The 24,656-nt window shown below is 33.5% G+C and overlaps 6 protein-coding genes and 1 non-coding gene across 7 annotated transcripts; 1 reads left to right on the plus strand and 6 right to left on the minus strand.

Annotated features, from left to right (window-relative positions):
* The first annotated feature begins 1,276 nt into the window (after positions 1–1,276).
* LOC117912170 (protein BUNDLE SHEATH DEFECTIVE 2, chloroplastic-like) lies at positions 1,277–3,132 on the plus strand. Its single transcript, XM_034826663.1, has 5 exons — positions 1,277–1,398; positions 1,493–1,545; positions 1,666–1,732; positions 2,576–2,672; positions 2,903–3,132. Exons 1-5 carry the CDS (start codon positions 1,341–1,343, stop codon positions 2,979–2,981), a joined length of 354 nt encoding a protein of 117 aa, XP_034682554.1. The 5' UTR covers positions 1,277–1,340; the 3' UTR covers positions 2,982–3,132.
* A 180-nt stretch (positions 3,133–3,312) lies between these two features.
* Positions 3,313–4,656, minus strand: LOC117912169 (probable carboxylesterase 17). Its single transcript, XM_034826662.1, has one exon. The coding sequence runs from the start codon at positions 4,391–4,393 to the stop codon at positions 3,461–3,463; it is 933 nt and encodes a 310-aa protein (XP_034682553.1). The 5' UTR covers positions 4,394–4,656; the 3' UTR covers positions 3,313–3,460.
* A 3,829-nt stretch (positions 4,657–8,485) lies between these two features.
* LOC117912353 (probable carboxylesterase 17) lies at positions 8,486–9,875 on the minus strand. The gene has a single exon (XM_034826907.1). The coding sequence runs from the start codon at positions 9,536–9,538 to the stop codon at positions 8,603–8,605; it is 936 nt and encodes a 311-aa protein (XP_034682798.1). The 5' UTR covers positions 9,539–9,875; the 3' UTR covers positions 8,486–8,602.
* Positions 9,876–16,088: 6,213 nt separating this feature from the next.
* On the minus strand, positions 16,089–17,592 carry LOC117912413 (probable carboxylesterase 17). Its single transcript, XM_034826981.1, has one exon. The coding sequence runs from the start codon at positions 17,575–17,577 to the stop codon at positions 16,645–16,647; it is 933 nt and encodes a 310-aa protein (XP_034682872.1). The 5' UTR covers positions 17,578–17,592; the 3' UTR covers positions 16,089–16,644.
* An 800-nt stretch (positions 17,593–18,392) lies between these two features.
* On the minus strand, positions 18,393–19,923 carry LOC117913595 (probable carboxylesterase 17). The gene has a single exon (XM_034828601.1). It carries the CDS (start codon positions 19,859–19,861, stop codon positions 18,929–18,931), a length of 933 nt encoding a protein of 310 aa, XP_034684492.1. The 5' UTR covers positions 19,862–19,923; the 3' UTR covers positions 18,393–18,928.
* Positions 19,924–20,869: 946 nt separating this feature from the next.
* LOC117913153 (probable carboxylesterase 17) lies at positions 20,870–22,060 on the minus strand. Its single transcript, XM_034828096.1, has one exon. The coding sequence runs from the start codon at positions 21,985–21,987 to the stop codon at positions 21,058–21,060; it is 930 nt and encodes a 309-aa protein (XP_034683987.1). The 5' UTR covers positions 21,988–22,060; the 3' UTR covers positions 20,870–21,057.
* Positions 22,061–24,354: 2,294 nt separating this feature from the next.
* TRNAR-CCU lies at positions 24,355–24,427 on the minus strand. Its single transcript has one exon. It is a non-coding gene; the product is annotated as a tRNA-Arg (tRNA).
* Between the last annotated feature and the right edge of the window lie 229 nt (positions 24,428–24,656).

The following is a 24,656-nucleotide window of genomic DNA, read 5'->3' on the forward strand; positions in this document are numbered from 1 at the left end:
GAACTTTCATACAATTAGAGTAGTTTCAAAGGCTTAAAAGAGCGTAAGTAAGGGATTTCTCTTCAAAGTACTGTAACCTAGTTCAATTCGCCTCACTGATTCCTTATACAAGCCTTAAATCTCGACTCCTCCTTTCTTTCTTAGCCCAATCACATTTCCATTTGGTTATGCTCTTGTTGAGGGGGCAAGCCATAAACCTACTAAGTAGAGATATATATATATTATGATTTTTCTTTTATTTTTAATATATTTTCATATTTAAACATCATACATGTTTTGTTTAATAAAATTTTAAATATTAATGTATTTATATAAAATAAATATTTATATAGCAGAAACAAAAGAGTAGCAAAATGGTGCACCTACTCTTCCCTCAACCTGTCGAGCATGGTTGAAGCTTGATTTCTTTATTTAAATTAACTACCACATTGATCCCACATCAAGACAGAGGAGATATAAAGTTTTATGAACTTCTTTCATCCATCAAAGGTGAATGACTTATGGGCCATGAGGCAATGTAAATGAAACATAACTCATTTTGCAAAATGGAGGCAATTAGAGCTAGGCTAGGAGGGAAAATGTGGCCCGCCAAAAGACAAGGGAGGTTTAACTATTAATTATTTAGCTCACTCGATTTACCAGTTCAATCGCTAGTTTAAACGATTTGAGGTTGATTCAATTGATAAATAGTTTGAGAGAGGGAATTGATTCGAAAAGGTATTTAGTTGATGGTTAAACCAGTTTGATTATCCAATGGTTGGACCTATTTGACTAATGATTCAATCATTTTTCAAAACATTACTAGTCATTTATTTATAAAATCTCAATTAATCAAACATCGTTTATGATTTAATACTCATAACAAAAATAATTTTTAAATATTTTTATTTGATTTGATATGAAATTGTTATATACATGAATATGAAAAATATTAAGTTTTGGATGTTTCAACATATTTAAACTTTTAACATTTTTATGATTATTAAATTATAAATTCTTATAATTATTTTTGAAAATTTCCTCCATTAAACCGTATCAATCTTCCTTATCGGCTTTAAACCTTTTGTTAACCATTTTTCAGCCTAAACATGTGAGAAGTGAAGAAATTTTGTCGGACAATTTTGATTTAAACTTTTTATTTAATAAATTATTTAAATGTTCAAACTTAATTATTTTTTAATAAATAAATAATAATTCAGAAATTAAACTCAGCAGGTGGAGGAGATATTTGAAGTAAAGCAACATCAGGAAACCAATAAATCCAAGCCACTAAAATGAGTGAACTCTCTATCTATTTGCTTGTTGATGGTGGGGAAGTACTCCTCCTCTCTCCTACTCCAATGGCTTCTGTCGCATGCTTGGTATCTTTAAACCCATTTAGTGCCCTACACAAACCAGGCATCTCTCTCTGTCTTTCTTCTCTAAGCTGTTCAACAAATTCCATTTTTCCCATCTCTTTGCATTTACTTTTGTGCCAATTTTGCATGAGCAGGGGTTCGTCTTGGCTTTCAAAAATTTCCTGCAACTAAATTCAGCCCTCCCAAGGTCAGTTTTTCCGTTTCATTTCTGATATGGGTTTCACTCTTTTCTTTTTATAATCCAGAAACAGGCAAGATCCATACGCGTTGTATTCTAAATTACGTTTTTTTTTAATTATCATGATAGGCTGCACAAAGTAATTCAAAAGGCACAAAACCAAACAGTGTTGTGTGTGCTGATTGTGATGGAAATGGTAAGCCCCTTTCCATTTGTTTTTTTAATTTATTTTGTATTCAAAGAGAATGCCTGTGGGCTTCACAATAGTGAGTAGATTTGAACACTGGCACCGTTCTATTGTGTATAGTTCCCTAAAAGGAAGAATTGATTCCCCCAGATGAGATTTTCTAGGAAATTTTCTTGGAATGTGCTGTGCTGTGAAAATGAATTGAGTAGACACTTCCATGCTTCACTGACCTTTTCATTTAGGGAATTGCATAGAACTTGCTACTTCAAAGAATGAAACGGTGGTTCTTCTTCCTCTTCCTATCTCATCCTTGATTAAAAATTTTCCTGAGCTATTTGTGGTTTTCACTTCCTTGATATTTCCCCCTTGTATGCATTCTGTAAAATTATGTTGCCCTTTGCACAGATCAACAACTGATCATTATCTTGGATCGTGCCTTGGGTGACCTATCCCCAAACTTAAGAGCGACATTGTTGCACCCCCCAACATGGTGCTCTAGTGACTCAAGACCATGAGTCTTGGCTTTGATACAAATTCTTGGATCGGGCTTTGACTATCTCATCTGAAAATCAATTTGTGTCCGGTGAGGGTAGGCTTCCTTTTATGGCATTTGGATGACCAATCCTTTGTCTCAAGAGCAGCATTATTGCACCCCAGCACAGTATTCTCACTTGCTATCCCTTTGGGTGCTATGCTAAGACTAGGATACATTCTGGTAAGCATGTTTAACCAATATTCATGCCCATGTGTCATGAATCCCTTATGTGAAAGATCCATTCGAAGTGACAACCAATATTCAAAGAATTTTCATTCCTCGTATATAAAACCTTGTTATTTTTTTCCAATTATCAGGTGCAGTTCTATGTTCACAATGCAAAGGCAGTGGAGTGAACTCTGTTGATTTCTTCAATGGCCAATTTAAAGCTGGAGAATCATGTTGGCTTTGTGGGTATGTCATATTGTTTAATACAATGCTAATAAACAATAATGTCACATTATCCAAGAACTGAATTATTTAGATTTGGAAGGTATTGACATCTGAGGGTAAACACAACTGTCCATGCAGTGCGGAAGTTTTTGTCCTCATTTCCTCAATACCCACTTATCTCTACTTCATTTTTGATAAACCATCCCTCGGGATGATTCTAGATGTATAATTGCTTCAGATTGTTTTTGCAGAGGCAAAAAGGATATTTTATGCGGAAATTGCAATGGTGCTGGTTTCGTGGGCGGTTTTTTGAGCACTTTTGATGAATAGAACTTGAGCAAGAAGCACCAAATTTAAGAGTCTATTGTGAATAAATTGCATTCAAATGATGGATATGTATTCTGTATATAGATATATGGTCGTGTCTGGAGGTGTATACATGGACATCTTTACAATTATGCAATACGATTTTACTATCATATCCGGCAGTAATGAATATTCTTTAGCTAATTAATTTGAAGTGCCATTAAGCAGAAGAAGATTAATGATGCTGTACATCTGATATGAGCAGGATATGACAATTTTGGGAAGTACAATGTCATCTGCTGAAAATTTGGAGATGATTCTGGCCAAAGCACCCGAGATGCAGGGGGAAGTCACCTTACAACTTGATTTTAGGATCACTATAATTTCATTATTAGAAATGTACCTTGCTTGCTATATTTTAGATAGAAGTACAACTTTACGTTTGCGAATCTGTGCTGACAGCATACATGTTTTATTGATAACAAAAGGCTTATGATGACCATCTAAAAGTTATGAATGAACTCACTCATTTGCTTCTGAAGCAAACGAGTAGCCTTGGATTCGGGATGCAGCACATGATACACATGAACCTCTCCTTCAGCTTCCACCAGTTTCACCTCCACTCCCTTCTTCTCCAGAAAGGCTGCATACATAACTCCCCTTTCTTTTAAGAAATCCGAACCAGCCACATAAACCACAACTGGTGGATACCTAGACCATTCAGCCCTGGACAATTCGGCCTTCTCAAAGTTACACCAAGGATGGTCACGGTTTGACCCTTCTGGTAAGCTTAGTTTCCACAGCAAGTCAGTCTTTGCCACATTCTCAGCTTCTCCGCTGGCCCTCTCCTTCTCAGTCCTCTCCTGGCTCCCAAAAAAAGGATGTATTGGCAACAACCCTTTAATCTTGACTTGATCACAAGATTGTTCCTGAATTGTTCTGAGAGCAACATTGTGAACAATGTTTCCTCCAGAACTGTCCCCTGAGAGAAACACGCGAGAGAGGTCAGCTCTATCAAGCCATGGATCAGAGCTCGCTTGGCAACTTAGCCACTCAAGTGAACTATAACAATCATCATAAGCTATAGGGAGCCTGTTTTCAGGTGCAAGGCGGTAGTCCACAGAAAGAACTATCGATTGGGATGCCACCGCAAAGTCTCCAAGGAAAGTATGGTGCCCAAGCCATGTGGTTGAGACTGCACAGAAACCACCACCATGGAAGTAAACTAGAACTGGAAGGTGGCTGGAGGAGTCCAGAGTATCAGGCAGAAATATCCGTGCAGATATTGGCTTGGTTGAGCTAATAATTACATCCTTGGACTTATATCCATTGGATGATGAATCAATGGAGGCAGGGGCGGTTTCACGTTCATAACGTTTTACCGAACCATCAGAAAAAACTTGGAAGTAACCTGGAAAATCTGCAACTAAGGACATTGGTTCTCAAAACTTTGGAATGGTGATTTGAAAGTTGAAGATGTCTGTGAGGTTGCAAAAAGATTGTTAGGGGATTTATATAGGATTTTTTGGGATGATATACGTAAGTGAGGATGTCATAAAGTGAATTTGTGGCATGTTTAGGAGGGAAAATTTCAGTCAAGACAAATAAAATGACAGTTGATTACGGAAGCGGGAAAAGTATGTTTAGAAGGGAAAATTTGTGTCAAGCCAAATAAAATGACATAGTTGATTATGAAAGCAAGGAAAAACGAGGGGTGAACGCCAAGAAAATGAGTTATGGGCTACTGTGGCAATTCAATATGAACACTAGGAAAATGAAAAGTCAGTCAATGCATGCCAAGAAAAATATGTTGGTGGCTGGTGGATAGAATCCTAAGAATTCTTCTTCTCCTCATCCAATCCATGATAAACAGGACTTTCCGGAGCTGTTTGCAGTTTTCAATAACTTGCCTCCTGTATGCCACTCAGTCAAATTGTATATATTGTCCTCTGTACAAATCAACAATTCATTATTCTCACTTCCCATCCCTTGGTAGCATACTAAAAGCCTAAGTTCAGGCACCTCTTCAGGGTGATAAGGTAATATTCTTCAGTTTATTAGTTCAAGTGTTGCTGTGAAACCTCCAACATCTTCAGGAGAACTATGTCCAACGTCACCGTACAACTTGGTTTTAGCTCAAGTGTGCTTCCATAGAATTAGCTCCCTAATTTACGAGATTCCATTGAAAATACCAGGGATATAATTCCCTGATTTCTTCAATCAGATTTGTCTAATTCAAAGCATTTTAATAAACCATTGTGAAGCCCAACACTTCTGCAACTACAGACATCGTTCTCAAAACTTTGGTGGGATGATTTGAAAGTTGAAGATTTCCGTGAAATTTCAAAGAGTTTTTGGGAAAGTTCCATAGGATCTTTAGGGATATCAAGGAATTATAACCTTTATATATGTAAATGATGACATTTGGTTGATCATGTGAAGTGAACTGAAGGCATGTTTAGGAGGGAAAAATTCAATAAGGGCCTACAAAATGAAGCAAGGGAAAATTTCCATGAATGCCAAAAATTTAATGAATCTCAAGAAAACAAGTTGGATTGATTGACGAAAAAGGGAAAAACTAAATGAACGAATGCTAAGAAAAATAAAAGTTCGATTAATGTATGCCTAAAAAAACTAAGTTGGAAAGGCTGATTGAGAAAAGCCAATTGGTGACTGATAGATAGGAAAATGGAGAAACATTAATTCTTCTTCTCCTCCAGATTTGCAGTTCTCACTTGCTTGATATGGCCTTCTTTTTATGCTGTGCAGTCAAACTGTTTTCCCCTGTAGAAATTGACGACCACTTTCCAATAACCCATCGGTTAGCATACTAAAGCCTAAGGAATGTTTCTGTAAGAATACGCCTAAACACATTCTTACCTTGAAGTCTTACACCTCCTGTGAAAGTTTCATCCTAACTGACTATCTTTCATGAAAGAATGGTATTCATTCAACCAAAATGTGAAAGAATGACCATTTTAAGTGAAGAAACCTTTCTTATTGCTGTGCAGGTCAGCACTCACAATGCAGGGGAAGTTGAGCGAACTCTATTAATGTTTTCATCAGACAATGCAAAGCTGAAGAATCACATCGTCTCTGTGGCTATGCCGTATTATTTACTATTAATGCTAATATTACAGCATTATCTAATTACTAATATATTTGGATTTGGAGGATATTGACTCGTTAGGACAAAATAAGCTGTCAAGGCAGTGCAGAAGTGTAATGGTCCTGAAGTTCTCTTCCATGGGCAATTCAAAGCTGGAGAAATCAGCTCTGTGGTATGTCATATGATATATTTCATATGGAAACTGCAGTGCTGCTGGTTTCATTGGCGGTTTCACGAGCACTTTTGATGAATAGAACTTGAGTATGGATATGAATAAATTGCATCCAAATAATAGATATGTATTCTATATATGGAAATGTGGTCATGTATGGAGGTGTATATATGAACATCTTCAAACAATTGAAGAGGCTCAGTCCATTGATGTTGAATGTTCCACCCTTTTCCATGCCAAACCTGTGGATGCACAACCGTTTATTTAAATAAATTTCTATAATGAAATCATTAGCAGGGTAATGTTTTTATATGAAACTGTATCTCTAGTTATTTTTCTTTGTTCAATGAGCTGCTATAATTCATTAATTTGTGCCACACTTTCTGAATTTGGTCTATGGTATTCAATGCTCTTTACAATTATGCAATACAATTTTACTATCCTATCCAGTTGTAATGAATACTCTTTAGCTAATTAATTTGAAGTGCTGCTAAGCAGTAGAAGATTAATGATTCTGAAATCCAATATGAGCAGGGGATGATAATTTTGGGAAGTAGCATCAATTTCATCTGCTGAAAGCTTGGAGATGATTCCTCCAGCACTGTCCCCTGAGAGAAACACACGAGAGAGGTCAGCCCTCTCAAGCCATGGTTCAGAGCTCGCCTGGCAATTTAGCCACTCAAGTGAACTATAACAATCATCATAAGCTATAGGAAGCCTGTTTTCAGGTGCAAGGCGGTAGTCCACAGAAAGAACTATTGATTGGGATGCCACTGGAAAGTCTCCAAGGAAAGTATGGTACCCAAGCCATTTGGTTGAGCCTACAATGAAACAACCACCATGAAAGTAAACTAGAACTGGAAGGCGGCAAGTGGAGCCCAGAGTATCAGGCAGAAATATCCTTGCAGATATAGGCTTGGTAGAGTCAATGATCACATCCTTGGAGTACTTACATCCATTGGATGATAAATCATTGGAGGTTTCCCATTCAACACGTTTTACTAAACCATTGGAAAAGATTTGAAGGAAACTCAACTATGGACATTGTTCTCAAAACTTTGGTGGGATGATTTGAAAGTTGAATATTTCTGTGAAATTTCAAAGAGTTTGTGGGAAAGTTGTGTGGGACCTTTAGGGATGTCAAGGAATGCTAACCTTTATATGTGTAAATGACGACATTTGGTCGATCATATAAAGTGAACTCATGGCGTGTTTAGGAGGGAAAATCTCCATGAATGTCAAAAAAAAAAAGTAAGGTTGATTGAAAAAATAAGGGAAAAATTAAATGAACGAATGCTAAGAAAAATGAAAGTTCGATTAATATTGCATGCCTAAAAAAACAAAATTGGAAAGGCTGATTGAGAAAAGTTTGCTGGTGACTAGTAAATAGGAATGGGGAGAAACAGTGATTTTTCTCCTCCTTTGTATTTGAAGTTCTCACTTGCTTGATATGACCCTCTTCTTATGTCATGCCGGAATTGTATTCCCGGCCCTTCGTACAACTTGATGGCCATTTTCCAATAATCATTGGTTAGCATACTAAATCCTAAGGAATGTTTTTGTAATAAGCTTAAACACATTCTTACCTTGAAGTCACACACCCCTTCTGTGAAAGCTTCATCCAAACCGACAATGAAAACAATGGTATTTAGTCAACCAATATGTGAAAGAACGACCATTTTAAAGCGAATGAGCCTTTCTTATTGCTGAGCACTTCAGTGCTCTCAATGCAGAGGAAGTTGAGTGAACTCGACTGATGTCTTCAACAGTCGATGCAAAGTTGGAGAATCATGTTCTCTCTGTGAGTATGCCATATTATTTACTATTACTGATAATATTACAACATTATCTAATTACTAATATATTTGGATTTGGAGGACATTGACATGCTAGGATAAAATAAGCTGTCAAGGCAGAGCAGAAGTCTGATTGTCCTGAAGTTCTCTTCCATGGGCAATTCAAAGCTGGAGAAATCAGCTGTGTGGTATGTCATATTATTTATTTCATGTGGAAACTGCAGGCAGCTGGTTTCATGGCCGGTTTTATGAGCACTTTTGATGAATAGAACTTGAGAATGGATATGAATAAAGTGCATTGAAAGGATAGGTATGTATTCTGTATATGAAATATGATCATTCATGGAGGTATACATATGGACATCTCCAAAGAATTGAATCGACTCAGTTCCATTTAGTAGATGTTGAATTTTCCACCCTTTTCCATGCCAAAACCATGCACACACAACCATGAATTTCATCTGATGAATAATTGGAGATGACTCAGAGAGCACCTGAAAAACATTTTGCCTGCTATATTTTAAATAAAGTCATAGAAGTACAACTGTAAGGGCCTTATGATGACCATCTAAAAGCTATGAATGAACTCACTCATTTGCTTTTGAAGCAAACGAGTCGCCTCAGATTCAGGATGGAGCATATGATACGCATGAATTTCTCCTTCAGATTCCACCAGCTTCACCTCCACCCCCTTCTTCTCCAGAAAGGCTGCATACGTGACTTGCCTTTCTTTTGAGACATCCAAACCAGCCACATAAACCACCACTGGTGGAAACCGAGACCATTCAGCCCAGGACAATTCTGCCATCGCAAAGTTACACCCAGAATAGTCGCAGTTGGACCCTTCTGGCAAGCTTAGTTTCCAAAACAAGTCAAGCCATGTCAAAACCTCAGCTTCTCCTCCGCTGGCCCTCTCCTTCTCAGTCCTCTCCTCGCTCCCAAAAAAGGGATGTATTATCAACAACCCTTTAATCTTTACTTGATCACAAGATTGTTCCTGAATTGTTCTGAGAGCAACATTGTGAACGATGTTTCCTCCAGCACTGTCCCCTGAGAGAAACACTCGAGAGAGGTCAGCTCTCTCAAGCCATGGTTCAGAGCTCACTTGGCGACTTAGCCACTCAAGTGAACTATAACAATCATCATAAGCTATAGGGAGCCTGTTTTCGGGTGCAAGGCGGTAGTCCACCGAAAGAACTATTGATTGGGATGCCACCGCAAGGTCTCCAAGGAAAGTATGGTACCCAAGCCATGTGGTTGAGCCTACGCAGAAACCTCCACCATGGAAGTAAACTATAACTGGAAGGAGGCTAGAGGAGCCCAGAATATCAGGCAGAAAGATCCTTGCAGATGTAGGCTTTGTTGAGTTAATGATCACATCCTTGGACTTATATCCATTGGATGATGAACCATTGGAGGCAGCGGAAGTTTGCTGTTGAAGTCGTTTAACGGAGCCATCAGAAAGGAGTTGGAGGTAACCTGGAATTTCTGCAACTACGGACATTGTTCTCAAAAGTCAAAACTTTGGTAAGGTGAGTTTGAGGATGTTGGATTGGTCACATAACGTGAGTTTGAGGCATATTTAAGAGGGAAAACTTCAGTCAAGAGAGAAAATGACGAAGTTGGTCATGAGCAGGGATTGAAAAATCGGCAAAATCGCCGATATATCGGCGAAATATCGGTGAAGCACCGATAAATCGGAAAAAAATCGCGAGTGGATCTGACGCGCGGAGCAACTGTGGAGTCGCCGAAAATATCGCCGAAATATCGGTATTTTTACTTTCCCGATATTTCCTACCAGTCCAGCCCGCGTACAGGATACAAAATCTGGCTCAAAAATCGTGGATTTAGGGTTCGTGAAATTTAAATCCAATGGCACAACAGCAAAGAGACCCTTAAAACAGATCCAGAAAACACAGGAAGCAAAAGAAAAGCAAATTTTTTGGTTTTCTTTGGGGGTTTTGAATGGATTTTCTCGGAAATCAAACGAGATGAATTTCCCCGGAAATCGAATGGGGGATGGATTTTCTTGGGAATCAAACGGGGGTGCAAAAAAAATAATATCAACGTGATTAGATTAGTACCTGCGAGGATTGAGAGTGGCAGAGGAAAATAGGTCTTTTTTAGGAATTCTCTCGGCCGGAGGGCAACTTCAGAAAAAGGGAATTCTCTCGGCTGGTGGGCAACTTCAGAAGTGGGTGGCCCTTTTAATTTTTAGATTTAGTAGAGGTGAAAAAAAAAAAATAAAAAAAAAATCATGACAACAATTTTCCTCTATCCATATAAATAATTATAAATTATTGAATTTTATTTTGATTATTAAATAAATTAATATTAATAAAAAAAAGTTGTTACAATATATTTTTAATAAAATTTTAAAAATTAAATCTCAAATAAAATATTTTATATAAATTAATTTAATTTTCATTTAAAATATAATAAAACATATTTTAATAAAAGTATTTAAAATTTTTTTAAATAAATATTATCTTCAACAAGTTGGGTCCTCTTCATCTAACAATATAATGAAACCACATCGATCTCTTCCTTAGTATAAGGACTATTGCAATCTCATATGTATTACATTTATGTATAAATTGTTTTTATTCAATAAAATCAAATATTTTTTAACTCAATTCTAACTTTTTACATTTTTAAAATTCATATATATTATTTTAAAAATTCAATTATCGAATCTACAGGTATATCTTTGTTTACGATATTTTTCTTCTTAATTATATATATGTCAATTACATTTATAAGATAATTTTAAAATGTGTATTTTTATTTATTTTATCTTTTTTTTTTTGAAGTTTTTTCAAGTATTTTTATTAATTTTAAATAATTTTCATTTATCGATATTTGTGAAAAAAAATATCCATCCGTAAAATCGAAGTATCGATATCCGTAAAAACCGATATTTTAATCGTCGGTCATGAGAGCATGCCAAGACAAAAAAAAAATGACGATTAGGAAAGCAAGAGAAAATTTCAGTCATAGGCACATAAAATTATAACATAGTTAATTATGCAAGTTGGAGTGAGTGGTGAATGCCAAGAAAATGACCTCGGGGCTGTGGGGAAATTTAAAGGGATCATATTTGCACGATTTCCCAACTGTCAGAAAAACAATTTTTTTTCTTTTATCTTTCATTTAATCTCGGGAAAAGTGAGTTTCCATGTGCTCATTAATATTTTTTGTTCTATTCACTTAGAGAAATATTTATTGTTTAATCAGACATTACCTTTTAATAAGTATTTTTTTTCTTTTTTAATAATAATATATATATATATATTATCTTGAAGTTTGCCTTTAATATAATATACCTTCAAATATTTTCAAAAAATTGATTGGATTAATAGTAAGAAACACTTTGATTATAGATCGAAAGAATAAATTGAACATTATGATGTTAATTAAATTTTAAATCATGATGGGGAGTTACAAATTTCAAACCACTTTATTATGAAAAATCATGAAAAGAAAGAAAAGCCTTAGAGAGAAAAATAAAGAGATAAATCTTTGACGGTAGATTATACTAAAATTTAAGGTAACTCTTTCAAGAAATTCATTCTTTTGGGTTTTTTTTTGGATTTTTGAAGATATTTATTAATAATAAGATCTTTTCTAGATAAGATGTTAAAAAAAGGAAGAAATTCTTGTTGTCCATTTAATAAGTAAAGGGTTACAAAGTAAGAAAAGAAAAAAAATTAATTAATTGTTGTATGTAGCTATTAATTTATCCCTCGACAAAAACGGGGTCTCCATGAGTGTGAGAGTTTTATTATTATTTGGAAAAAATTTATATACAATACAATTCTAAAATAAAGATAAGTATTTACTATTTAGTTTGAAGGAAAATTCTATAGATTTAAGAAATAAGATTTTGAAGAAAAATATAAAGATAAATAAATAAATAAAATTTATTTTAGTTGTTCAGTAAAAGAATATAGTGCAAAATGGAGAAAATAGGAAAAATAAAATATGCAAGTAGAGAAAAAAAATTATTAATAAGGATAATTGAAAAAATATATATTGATTTAGCACTCACTATAATGTATGAAGAAAGAAAATAATAAATTCTTAAATTTAAATTTAATTATTATAGGGATAAATAATATGTTTATATTAATAAGATTTTTTTTTTTGTTTAAGTGAATCTTAAGTTTAATCAACTTATTTAATGAATTTATTTTTTACTAGAGGAAAATATTTTATCATAAGAAGAATATTTATATTGTGAAAAATATCACGTCTGTTATATATTCTAATATTTGTATTAGTTAACAGTCAGCATATTGTTCACCCTTATTGCCTAGAAAACCTAGTCAACGAGTAGTGACCCACCCTCATTGCCTAATTGTATGATGATTTGAAAACCTAATCGTGGGGTAATCATCGATCAAATGGTACCATCTGATTGGCTAGTCCCTTCTAAATAGAAGGGTCATCTGTTTTTGTGCTGCTAGTTTAGGAAAATAAATTTGTTTATACTTTGCATGCATGGTTGAAGCTAATATTATATGCTATGTTACATTTTTTTTTTATATATAAAAGAAATTGTTAGTATTTTCCTTATTGAGTTAAAGCTTATCATCTTTATTTTTAAAAACCTCTTTTAGGTATGAGTGACGTCAAGGATAAGAAAAGTTCTTGTTAATTTAATTTATGTTTAGCTTTAAATTATGTTTAGCTTTAAAGCTTTTGTTTAGATATATTGATTTGGATCATGTGCTATGTTTTAATTATCAAGTTAATTTGAATAGAATTAGTATTTCATAATCATGCGAATAATGAAATATCTATCTTGCAAAGATACTTTTAACTCTATGAACTCACTTTTAATGAGAATCTATGACATTTTTTCTTTTTTTATTATTTAGCCGTTTTTACATATTTTACCTTTATGTTATATATTTGAAATTAACAAAATTGACCCTAGCCTTAGGACATAGGGTGATATGTATCAATATTTTTATCAATTTTTCATTGATAATTCAATATGTATCAATATTTTTATCAATTTTTCAAGAATTTAACCGGTTAAAATTTCTTTCGAAATATACTAGTTGTGTAATCAACATGACATCATCCATTCTGCTCCTCCCTAATCCATTCTGCTCAATTACATTAGTAGAAAATGAGTTTCACTTCGAAATTTTGAACAGAGTTACAAATTGGTATTTGCTGCAAAGCCCAAATCTATGCTGAGAGGATACATGCCTCATAGCTAACTAGAAGAGAAGCCGATGACTCGTGGATGGCCGTATGAGAGGCTAAAAGCTGTGTATGAACTCACTCATTTGCTTTTGCAGCAAGCGAGTGGCCTCATATTTTGGATGGAACATATGATACACATGCTGCTCTCCTTAAGCTTCCACCAGCTAATTAATTTGAAGTGTCCTTAAATAGGGGTGTAACTTGGACAGACCAATGTTTGGACAAATTTAGGTAAACATTTTTATTACTTGAGTTGAGCTTGAGGTAAGCCATCTAAGATGCTAGAAGCTGTGGATGAACTCACTCATTTGCTTTTGAAGAAGATGGGTAGCCTCAGATTGAGGATGGTACACAGATCTGAAAGTGGCAAATTTCTGTGAAATTGCAGAGAGTTTTCTGATGCTGTTAGATAGGATTGCTGTGGATGACAATGATGCCGTGAAAATTTTGGAGAAGTCTAAGAACATTAGAGAGGTTGGTTGCACGCAAAAGCCAATGAATACAAACAAAATCTGTGGATCGATGGATAAGAGAAAATAAAATGGACGAAATGCTAAGAAAAAAAAAAAATAGTACGTCCAATCAAAATTTGGGAAAGCTCGTGGAGAGAAAGTAAGCTGGTGACTGGTGGGTGGGAATAGGAAGGAAAGTCCAAGAAAATTACAGAGGTTGATGGCACACAAAGGGCGGCCGGTCTGAGGTCTTGTCTTTACTCTTTATTATCTTCATCCGGAAAATTTTTAAATACGATGTTCTTTTAAATTATACGCATTTTTTTTTAATTTTTTAATTTAATAAAAAAAATTATTACGCAAAAATACTTTGAATCAAACCATCTTGATATAGTTTTTTTTTTTTTTAATTTTTAAAAATAATTTAAAATTTAAAAACTAATTTAATTAATACTAAAAAGCCATGAAATTTAATAATATTAAAAAGTTATACATTAAATTCATAATTTTCCTTTTATATATAATCATATTTTTGTAAATTTTTTTCACTAAGAAAACAAATTCAAAATCAAGTAATGCATAATGTGTTGAATTTACTAAAGAGTTTAATGATTTTTTTTTAAATAACTTAAAACTCAATGATAATCTAATCAATATCGAAAATTTGTGGACAAAATTTGATTCAAAATTACTCTATTATTTTTTTATATATATAATTTTTTTTTTTTGGAGTTTTTTCAATTAACAAGACTTAATACATACAATTTTTTTTTAAATTATTTAAAAACCCAATTAATATCATAAATTTATAATAAAAATTAGTGTATAATAACTCTATTATTTTTTCTACGTAGAAATATATTTTTATAAAATTTCTCATTTTCTCATTAGAAAAAGGAACTTTAAATCAAGTAATATTTTATATTGAATTTATTAATGAGTTTAATAATTTTTAAAAATAATTTAGATGTTAAAAAGTTAAAATCTTAACCTTTGTTTATTTTTTAATTCATTTTAAATAAGATGTTGTTAACATCTTAATTCATTTTTGTTCATTTGTTCATATTAATTATTATTATTATTCATTTAAAAAAAACCAAAAAGGAATTATAATCTTACAAAGATGTTAATATCAGAAAATATATTAAAATAGGTTTTTCATATAAAAAGAAATATAATTTCTGATTTTAGTATAATATTACTATTTATTACTAAAAATTATTTATTTTTTAATATATTTTTAATTATAATAAATATAATATAAATTAAATTTTCGCTTTTGTGTTGAACCCCAACTTTGAAAATGCAATTTCAATACAAAATCTAAAATCAAATATTTTAAATGTGACTTCAATTCAAAATTAGAAGCTATGAGTTTGTTTGACAACATTTTTAGATAACATCTTTTTTTTTATTTTTCAAAATAAAAAAATTTTAAAAACACGTTTTAAAAAAAAAACTATTTTTTATTTTCTATTCTCAATAACAGAAAGTATGATATTTTCATATAACATCTTTGATTTGTTTTTAGTTATTTTCTCTTGTTTTTTAAGAGTTATTTTAAAAATACTATATAAACATATATAATGATTAAAAATAAAGTTATACACATAAAATTATTTTTAAAACACATTTAAAAATATTAAAAATATATTAAAAACATTTTAAATTAGTTAACAAACTTTTGTTATACAAAACATTAAAGAATAATTTTCAAAAACTGTTCTTAATAAATATTTTCAAAATTGTTTTAAAAAACATTTAACAGACATAATACATATTTCGAAATTCAACTTCAATGCAAAATCAGAAAATGAATTATACTCTTAATAAATAGTAAATTTAATTTATTTAAAAATATCTCAAAACTATTTATTATTCATTTAAAAAAAAACCCAAAAAGGAATTATACTCATACAAAGATGTTAATATAGAAAATATATTAAAATAGGTTTTTTTTATATAAAAAGAAATATAATTTCTGATTTTAGTATAATATTACTATTTATTACTAAAAATTATTTATTTTTTAATATATTTGTAATTACAATTTTTTTTCATTTTAATAAGATTTAAATTAAATTTAATAATATAATATAAATTAAATTTGCAATGTTTTTATGAAAATGAAAATAGAAAAACTATTTTTAAAAAAGCAAAATATCTCAAAACATAAGTATAATATTTTCTTTTTCTATTCAGTTAGAGAAATATTTATAGTTTTATTAACTTTTAAGTTAAAAGAAAAAGAAAATCTTTATTTGGAAATCTGTTTTAATTAAAAAAAAATTAGGAATTTCTCTCAGTTTGCCAGAATAAAATTTCTTTTGAAATATACTAGTTGTGTAATCAACATGACATCATCCATTCTGCTCAATTACATTACTTGAAAATGAGTTCCACTGAGAAATTTTGAACAGAAATACAACTTGGTATTTGCTGCAAATCCCAAATCTATGCTGACAGGATACATGTCTCATAGCTAACTAGAAGAGAAGCCGATGAATCGTGGATGGCCATGTGAGAGGCTAAAAGCTGTGTATGAACTCACTCGTTTGCTTTTGCAGCAAGCGAGTGGCCTCAGATTTAGGATGGAACATATGATACACATGCTGCTCTCCTTCAGCTTCCACCAGCTAAATAATTTGAAGTGCCGTTACCCGTTAAGCAGTAGAAGATTAATGGTGATGTACATCCCAAATGAGCAGGATATGACAATTTTGGAAAGCGGATGATGAAAATTTGGCGATGATTCTGGCCAGAGCACCCGAGATGCAGTGGGGAGTCACCTTACAACTTAGATTTTAGGATCGCTATAATTTCATTATTAGAAATGCATTTTGCTTGCTATATTTTAGATAGAAGTACAACTTTATGCATACTCGTCATGCTGACAGCATACGTGTTTTATTGATCGCAAGAGGCTTGTGATGACCATCTAAAAGTTATGAATGAACTCACTCATTTGCTTCTGAAGCAAACGAGTCGCCTCAGATTCAGGATGGAGCATATGATACACATGCGTCTCTCCTTCGGCTTCCACCAGCTTCACCTCCACCCCGTTCTTCTCCAGAAAGGCTGCATACATAACTCCCCTTTCTTTTAAGAAATCCAAACCAGCCACATAAACCACAGCTGGTGGAAACCGACACCATTCAGCCCTGGACAATTCTGCCATCTCATAGTTACACCAATAATGGTCTCGGTTTGATCCTTCTGGCAAGCTTAGTTTCCACATCCAGTCGGTTAATGCCAAATTCTCAGCTTCTCCACTGGCCCTCTCCTTCTCAATCCTCTCCTCGCTCCCAAAAAAAGGATGTATTAGCAACAACCCTTCAATCTTGACTTGATCACAAGATTGTTCCTGAATTGTTCTGAGAGCAACATTGTGAACGATGTTTCCTCCAGCACTGTCCCCTGAGAGAAACACTCGAGAGAGGTCAGCTCTCTCAAGCCATGGTTCGGAGCTCACCTGGCAACTTAGCCACTCAAGTGAACTATAACAATCATCATAAGCTATAGGGAGCCTGTTTTCAGGTGCATGTCGGTAGTCCACAGAAAGAACTATTGATTGGGAAGCCACCGCAAAGTCTCCAAGGAAAGTATGGTACCCAAGCCATGTCGTTGAGCCTAAACAGAAACCGCCACCATGGAAGTAAACTAGAACTGGAAGCCGGCCAGAGGAGCCCGGAACATCAGGCAGAAATATTCGTGCAGATATTGGCTTGGTTGAGTTAATGATTACATCCTTGGACTTATATCCATTGGATGATGAATCAATGGAGGCAGGGGCGGTTTCACGTTCATAACGTTTTACCGAACCATCAGAAAAAACTTGGAAGTAACCTGGAAAATCTGCAACTAAGGACATTGGTTCTCAAAACTTTGGAATGGTGATTTGAAAGTTGAAGATGTCTGTGAGGTTGCAAAAAGATTGTTAGGGGATTTATATAGGATTTTGGGGATGTCAAGGAAGACTAACATTTATTCACGCAACCGAGGATGTTGGATTGGTCACGAAAAGTGAATTTGCGGCATGGGGGAAATTTCCTGTCAGAACAAATAAATTGGCATAGTGGACAATGAAAGCAAGGAAAAAGTTGGAGTCAATGCCAACAAAATGAGTTATGGGCGGCTAAGACAATTAACACCAACAAAATGAAAATCCAATTGGTGCAGCCCAAGAAAAATATGATGGTCTTCTTCTCCCTATCCAATCAAGACAAGAATTAACTCCCTAATTTTTTAGATTTGATTGAAAATACCGGAGATATATTATCTGATTCCTTCAATCAAATTTGTCTACAAGGTTCAAGGCGTTATACTAAACCATTGGAAAAGATTTGCAGGAAACCGACACTTCAGCAACTATGAGCATTGTTCTCAAAACTTTGGTGGGATGATTGGAAAGTTCAAGATTTCTGTGGAATTTCAAAGAGTTTGTGGGAAAGTTCTATAGGATCTTTAGGGATGTCAAGGAATGCTAAAACAAGTTAGATTGATTGACGAAATAAGGGAGAAACTAAAGGCTCATTTGGCCATGTTTTCTAAAACTTGTTTTTAAGTTAAATAACAAAAAACAATTTTCAGAAAACATAGTCAAATGAGTTTATGTTTTTCTTTTATTTTAAAAAACAAGTGAAAATAACTTCTACTTGTTCTCTATTTCACTTTGTTTTTAAAAATTATTTTAAGAGAACAACAACCAAATAAAGTTAAGAATTTTTAAAAAATGTTTTTAAATCATATGGTCAAATAGGCTCCAAATGAACAAATGCCGGGAAAAATGAAAGTTTAATTAATGTATGCCTAAAAGAACTAAGTTGGAAAGGCTGATTGAGAAAAGTCAGTTGGTGGCTGGTGGATAGGAATAGGGAGAAACAGTGATCAACTTCTTCTCGTCTAATATTCATCTAGAGGGAAAATTTCAGTCAAGACAGAGAAAGTGAGAAAGATGGTTATGAAAGCAAGGGAAGTTTTATGAAAAAAAAGAAAATGACAGTTGATTTGGAAAGGGAGGGAAAATTTTAGTCAAGGCAAATAAAATACCAAGAAAATGAGTAATGGACTGTGGGGAAATTTAAGAAGAACAATATTTGCACCAATTCCTAAATTTTACTTGCTATATTAGAAATATGAGTACAGCTTTATATTTTCTGATCTTCACTGAAAGCATACATGTTTTATTGATAAGAAGGGGCCTGTGATGGCCATCTAAGATGCTAGAAGCTGTGGATGAACTCACTCATTTGCTTTTGAAGAAGATGGGCAGCCTCAGATTGAGGATGGTACACATGATACACATGTGACTGATCTTCAGCTTCCACCAGCTTCACCTCCACCCCTTTCTTCTCCAAAAAGCCTGCATACATAACTCCCCTTTCTTTCAAGAAATCCAAACCAGCCACATATACTACCACTGCTGGAAAACGACCCCATTCAGCACTGGAAATTGCAGCCCTTTCAAAGTTACACCCAGAATAGTCCCGGTTTGATCCTTGGGGCAAGCTTAGTTTCCATAACAAGTCGTTCATCGCAACATATCCAGCTGCTTCACCTTCCCTCTCCTTCTCAGTCCTCTCCTCACTCCCAAAATAAGGATGTACGGGCAACAATCCTCTAATCTTTACATGATCATAAGTTTTTTCCTGAATTACTTTGACAGCAACATTGTGAGCAATGTTCCCTCCAGCACTATCCCCTGAGAGAAACACACGAGAGAGGTCGGCTCTCTCAAGCCATGGTTCAGAGCTGACTTGGTTACTTAGCCACTCAAGTGAACTATAACAATCATCATAAGCAATAGGGAGCCTGTTTTCAGGCGCAAGGCGGTAGTCCACAGAAAGAACTATAGTTTGTGAGGCAACTGCTAAGTCCCCTAGGAAAGTATGGTACCCAAGCCATGTGGTTGAGCCAATGCAGAAGCCACCACCATGGAAGTAAACTAGAACAGGAAGGTGGCTAGAGGAGCCTGGAGTATCAGGCAGAAACATTCTGCCAGAGATTGACTTGGTTGAGTCAATCATCACATCCTTGGACTTGTATCCATGGGATGATGACTCATTTGAGACAGGGGAGATTTCAGGTTCAAAGCGTTTTACTAAACCACTGGAAAGGACTTGAAGGAAACTCGGCACTTCTGCAACTATGGACATTGTCAAAACTTTGGTAGGATAATTTGAAAGTTGAAGATTTCTGAGAAATTTCAAAGAGTTTGTGGGAAAGTCACATAGGATCTTTAGGGATGTCAATGAATGCTAACCTTTATATTATGTAAAAGATGACGTTTGGTTGATCATGTAAAGCGAACTTAAGGCACATTTAGGAGTAAAAAATTCAATGAGGCCCTACAAAATAAAGTATGTTGATTGTGAAGCAAGGGAAAATTTCCATGAATGTCAAGAAAATGAGTTAGGTTGATTGAAAAAAGAAGGGAAAAATTAAATGAAGGAATGCAAAGAAAAATGGTAGTTCACTTAATTCATGCCAAAAAAACAAGGTGGGAAAGTCCGATTGAGAAAAATTTGTTGGTGACTGGTAGATAGGAGTAGGGAGAAACAGTGATTCTTCGTCTCCTCTGTATTTGCAGTTCTTGCTTGATATGCCCTCTTGTATGCCGTGGAATCAATGGTATTCCCCCCTGTACTAATACATCTGGATTTGGATGACATTGACTCTGTACTGATAGTCCTCAAGTTCTCCTCTGTGGGCAATTCAAAGCTGGAGATCGAAACCGGTTCTGTGGCATTCATGTAGAAATCGCAGTGCTGCTGGCTTCATGTGTGGTTTTATGAGGACTTCTGATGAATAGAACTTGAGTGTGTAGGGCCAAATATTACCGGTCTGTTGGCTACAGAGTGCCTCAGATGATATTTATGTACGAATATATGAACATATCCAGAGCAATTGATTAGGCACAGGACCATATCATTAGTACAAGTTTTACAGTGAACTTATATATCTCCAGTTCTGTAATTTGTCCCCCTTTAATGACATACTTTCATAGACTTGTACACAATCTCTGAATTGGTCTATCATGTTAGATTCTCTTTACTTAATTTAATTGTATAGGAAGTTGTTTTGAAGCCTCTTACATCTCCAAAAGAACTACTCTCTAAGCAGTAAGAGATCAGTGGCTCACTGCAATTTGAGTGTGAACCAAATTCAGGCTAGAGCACCAGAAAACAACTTTTATTGTGATTACATTACTACAACATGAGTTTCACTTAGAAATTTTGAGCAGAATTACAACTTGGTATTTGCTGCAAATCCCATATCTATGCTGATAGGATGCATGCCTAATAGATAACTAGAAGAGAAGCTGATGAATCGACCATGGCAAAATGAGAGGCTAAAAGCTGTGTATGAACTCACTCATTTGCTTCTGCAGCAAGCGAGTGGCCTCGGATTTTGGATGGAACATATGATACACATGCTGCTCTCCTTTAGCTTCCACCAGCTTCACCTCCACCCCTTTCTTCTCCAAAAAGCCTGCATACATAACTCCCCTTTCTTTGAAGAAATCCAAGCCGGCCACATAGACCACCACTGCCGGAAACCGACCCCATTCATCCCTGGACAGCTCTGCCTTCTCAAAATTACACCCAAAATAATCACGGTTTGATCCTTCTGGCAAGCTTAGTTTCCACAACAAGTCAGTCAACCCCACATCCTTGGCTGATTCACTTGCCTTTTCCTTATCAATCCTCTCCTCACTCCCAAAATATGGATGTATGGGCAACATCCCTTTAATCTTTACCTCATCACAACCCTTTTGAATGGCCCTGATAGCAATATTGTGCGCAATGTTCCCTCCGGCGCTGTCCCCTGACAGAAACACACGAGAGAGGTCAGCTCTCTGAAGCCATGGTTCAGAGCTCACCTGCTTACTTAGCCACTCTAGTGAGCAATAACAATCATCATAAGCTGTAGGGAGCCTGTGTTCAGGCGCAAGGCGGTAGTCCACAGAGAGGACTATTGATTGGGCGGCCACGGCAAAGTCTCCAAGGAAAGTGAGGTAGCCAAGCCATGTGGCTGTGCCGACGCAGAAACCGCCGCCATGGAAGTAAACTAGAACTGGCAGGAGGCTAGAGGAAGCCGGAGTATCAGGGACAAAAATCCTCCCAGAAATTGGTTTTGTTGAGTCAATTATCACATCCTTGGACTTGTATCCAGTGGATGATGAATCTTCTGAGGCAGGGGAGGTTTCACGTTCAGGGCGTTTTACTGAACCATCAGAGAAGATTTGAATGAAGCCTGGCTCTTCTGCAACCATGGACATGGTTATCAAAACCTTTTTAGTTGGGATGATCTGAAAGTGGCAAATTTCTGTGAAATTGCAGAGAGTTTTCTGATGCTGTTAGACAGGATTGTTGGGATGACAATGATGTGAAAATTTTGGTTAAGTCTAAGACATTATTAGAGAGGTTGATTGCACGCAAAAAGCCAATGAATACAAACAAAATCTGTCAGATCGATGGAAAAGAGAAAATAAACGGGAAAATTGTGTCAACTTTTCCCTTAGCACCCCAAAAAACCAAACTCTGCATTATGTAAAGTTACCAGAGTATGATTAACCTTTGGATTTGAAATCACTGCTTATATATCTAGTATTGACCATAATTCACAAGAACATTATGTAGTCTTAGTAAGAGGGGGAAGGGTTAAGGATTTACCGATGTGAGATATCACATTGTTCGAGAAACTCTAGACGCTATCGGAGTAAACGATCGTCAAAAAGGGTGTTCTAGTGCGTTGTAGATTCTTATTTAAGACTTGTATCATTTGATGATACCATGTGAATATCAAAAAACCAAAATACTCATTAGCCTTTCACATAAGTTTTTTTGGTTTTTATTGCACCACTGTTTATTCAACCATAATAATTCTATTTTAACCATTTGAATTTGTCATTGTTTTTTAAAACTTTTTTTTTATAAATAATTGAAAATCAGTATTATTTTCTATTTTAAATTATAAATAAATAAAAATTACTTTAAAAAACTATTTTTAAAAATACTTTCTAAAAAACTGGTAATATGATTTATATTTTTTATATTTTCTTTTTGAAAAAAGCATTTAATTAAAAAATGAAAATTATTTTTAAAAATAAAAATTGAAAACCTTGTTTAGTAATATTTTTTATATGAAAATAATAAAAATAATTAAATTTCATTCATTAATTATCCATTAAATTTTATATGAAAATTTTTTAGACTTGGTTATAATAAAAGTAAAAAAGATTCAATATCTTTTTTTAAAAAAAAAAAAAACAAAAACAAAAAGTTATAAATGAGTAATATCTAATTGGGAATAGAAAATGAAAAAAAACACAAAAAAAAATTGAAATTTACACTCACTATGTGTTTATGTAGGGGTTAAGGGTATTTTACGAATTAATGGAGGATAATATCCTTCAACTTAATTTTTACACTTTTTTTAGGTATTGGACTTAAATGTGCATGATATATGGGTATTTGGTCAATTTTTGGGCCCAAAACACAATTATCTCAAAATCAAATGGACAAAATGCTAAGAAAAATTAAATGCTAAGAAAAATCAAAATAAAATGTTATTTTAAATTATACACATTTTTATGAATTTTTTTAATTTAATAAAAAATTATTAAGCAAAAATATTTGAATCAAACTATCTTGATATATAAAATTTATTAAATTTTAAAAATAATTTAAATTTTGAAAACAAATTTAATTAATACTAAAAAAGTCATGAAATTCAATAATATTAAAAAGTTATACATTAAATTCATAATTTCCTTTTTAATATAATTATTCAAAATCAAGTAATGTAAAATGCCCTCAATTTTATAATGAGTTCAATGATTTTTTAAAAATAACTTAAAACTCAAATAATAATTTAATCAATATCATAAATTTGTTGACAAAATTTGGTTCAAAATGTATTTTTTTTATATATAATTTTTTTTAAAAGTTTTTTTATTAAATGAAAAAACTTCAAATTAACAAGACTTAATACATTAAATTCATTAATGAGTACAATATTTAAAAAAATATATTTAAAAACTCAATTAATGTAATAAATTTATGGATAAAAATTAGTTTATAATAACTCTATTATTTTTTTCTACGTAGAAATATATTTTTATAAATTTTCTTATTTTCTCATTAGAAAAATGAACTTTAAATCAGGTGATATTTTATATTGAACTCTTAATGAGTTTAATAATTTTTTTAAAAAAAATTGGAATTTAAACAATGTTAAAAAGTTAACCTTTGCTTATTTTTTTAATTCATTTTAAATAAAATATTGTTAACATTTTAATTCATTTTTGTTCATTTCATATTAATTATTATTATTATTCATTTTAAAAAATCCAAGAAGGAATTATACTCCTGCAAAGATGTTAATATCAGAAAAAATATTAAAATAGGTTTTTTTTAGAAATATATATATATATAATTTCTGATTTTAGTACAATATTACTATTTTATTACTAAAAATTATTTATTTTTTAATATATTTGTAATTACAATTTTTTTTCATTTTAATAAGATTTAAATTAATTTTAATAAATATAATATAAATTAAATTTCCAATGTTTTTTATGAAAATGAAAATAGAAAAACTATTTTTAAAAGCAAAATATCTCAAAGCATAATTATATTTTCGCGCCAGGTAGGGGTCGAACCTACGACTTTCTGCTTAGGAAACAGACGCTCTATCCACTGAGCTACAGGCGCATTGCGCTCGTAAGTGTAGATAAAACAATACTCATTTCCTACCTCTGAAGACAAGAGGCCTGCAACATATCACTTGCCCTCATCTATCATTGGAGCATGAAAGGCACGTGCGCTTGTTAACCACGGTTGGAGTAATGTAATAAATGTTGGTGAATATGGAAGTAGTCATGTACTCATTCATCTTCACTAAATTCTTGGGGGCTTGAGGTAAACTGCCAATAGCACAAGT

This window comes from Vitis riparia, chromosome 4 (genome assembly GCF_004353265.1).
Source record: "Vitis riparia cultivar Riparia Gloire de Montpellier isolate 1030 chromosome 4, EGFV_Vit.rip_1.0, whole genome shotgun sequence".
Taxonomy (NCBI): Eukaryota; Viridiplantae; Streptophyta; class Magnoliopsida; order Vitales; family Vitaceae; genus Vitis; species Vitis riparia.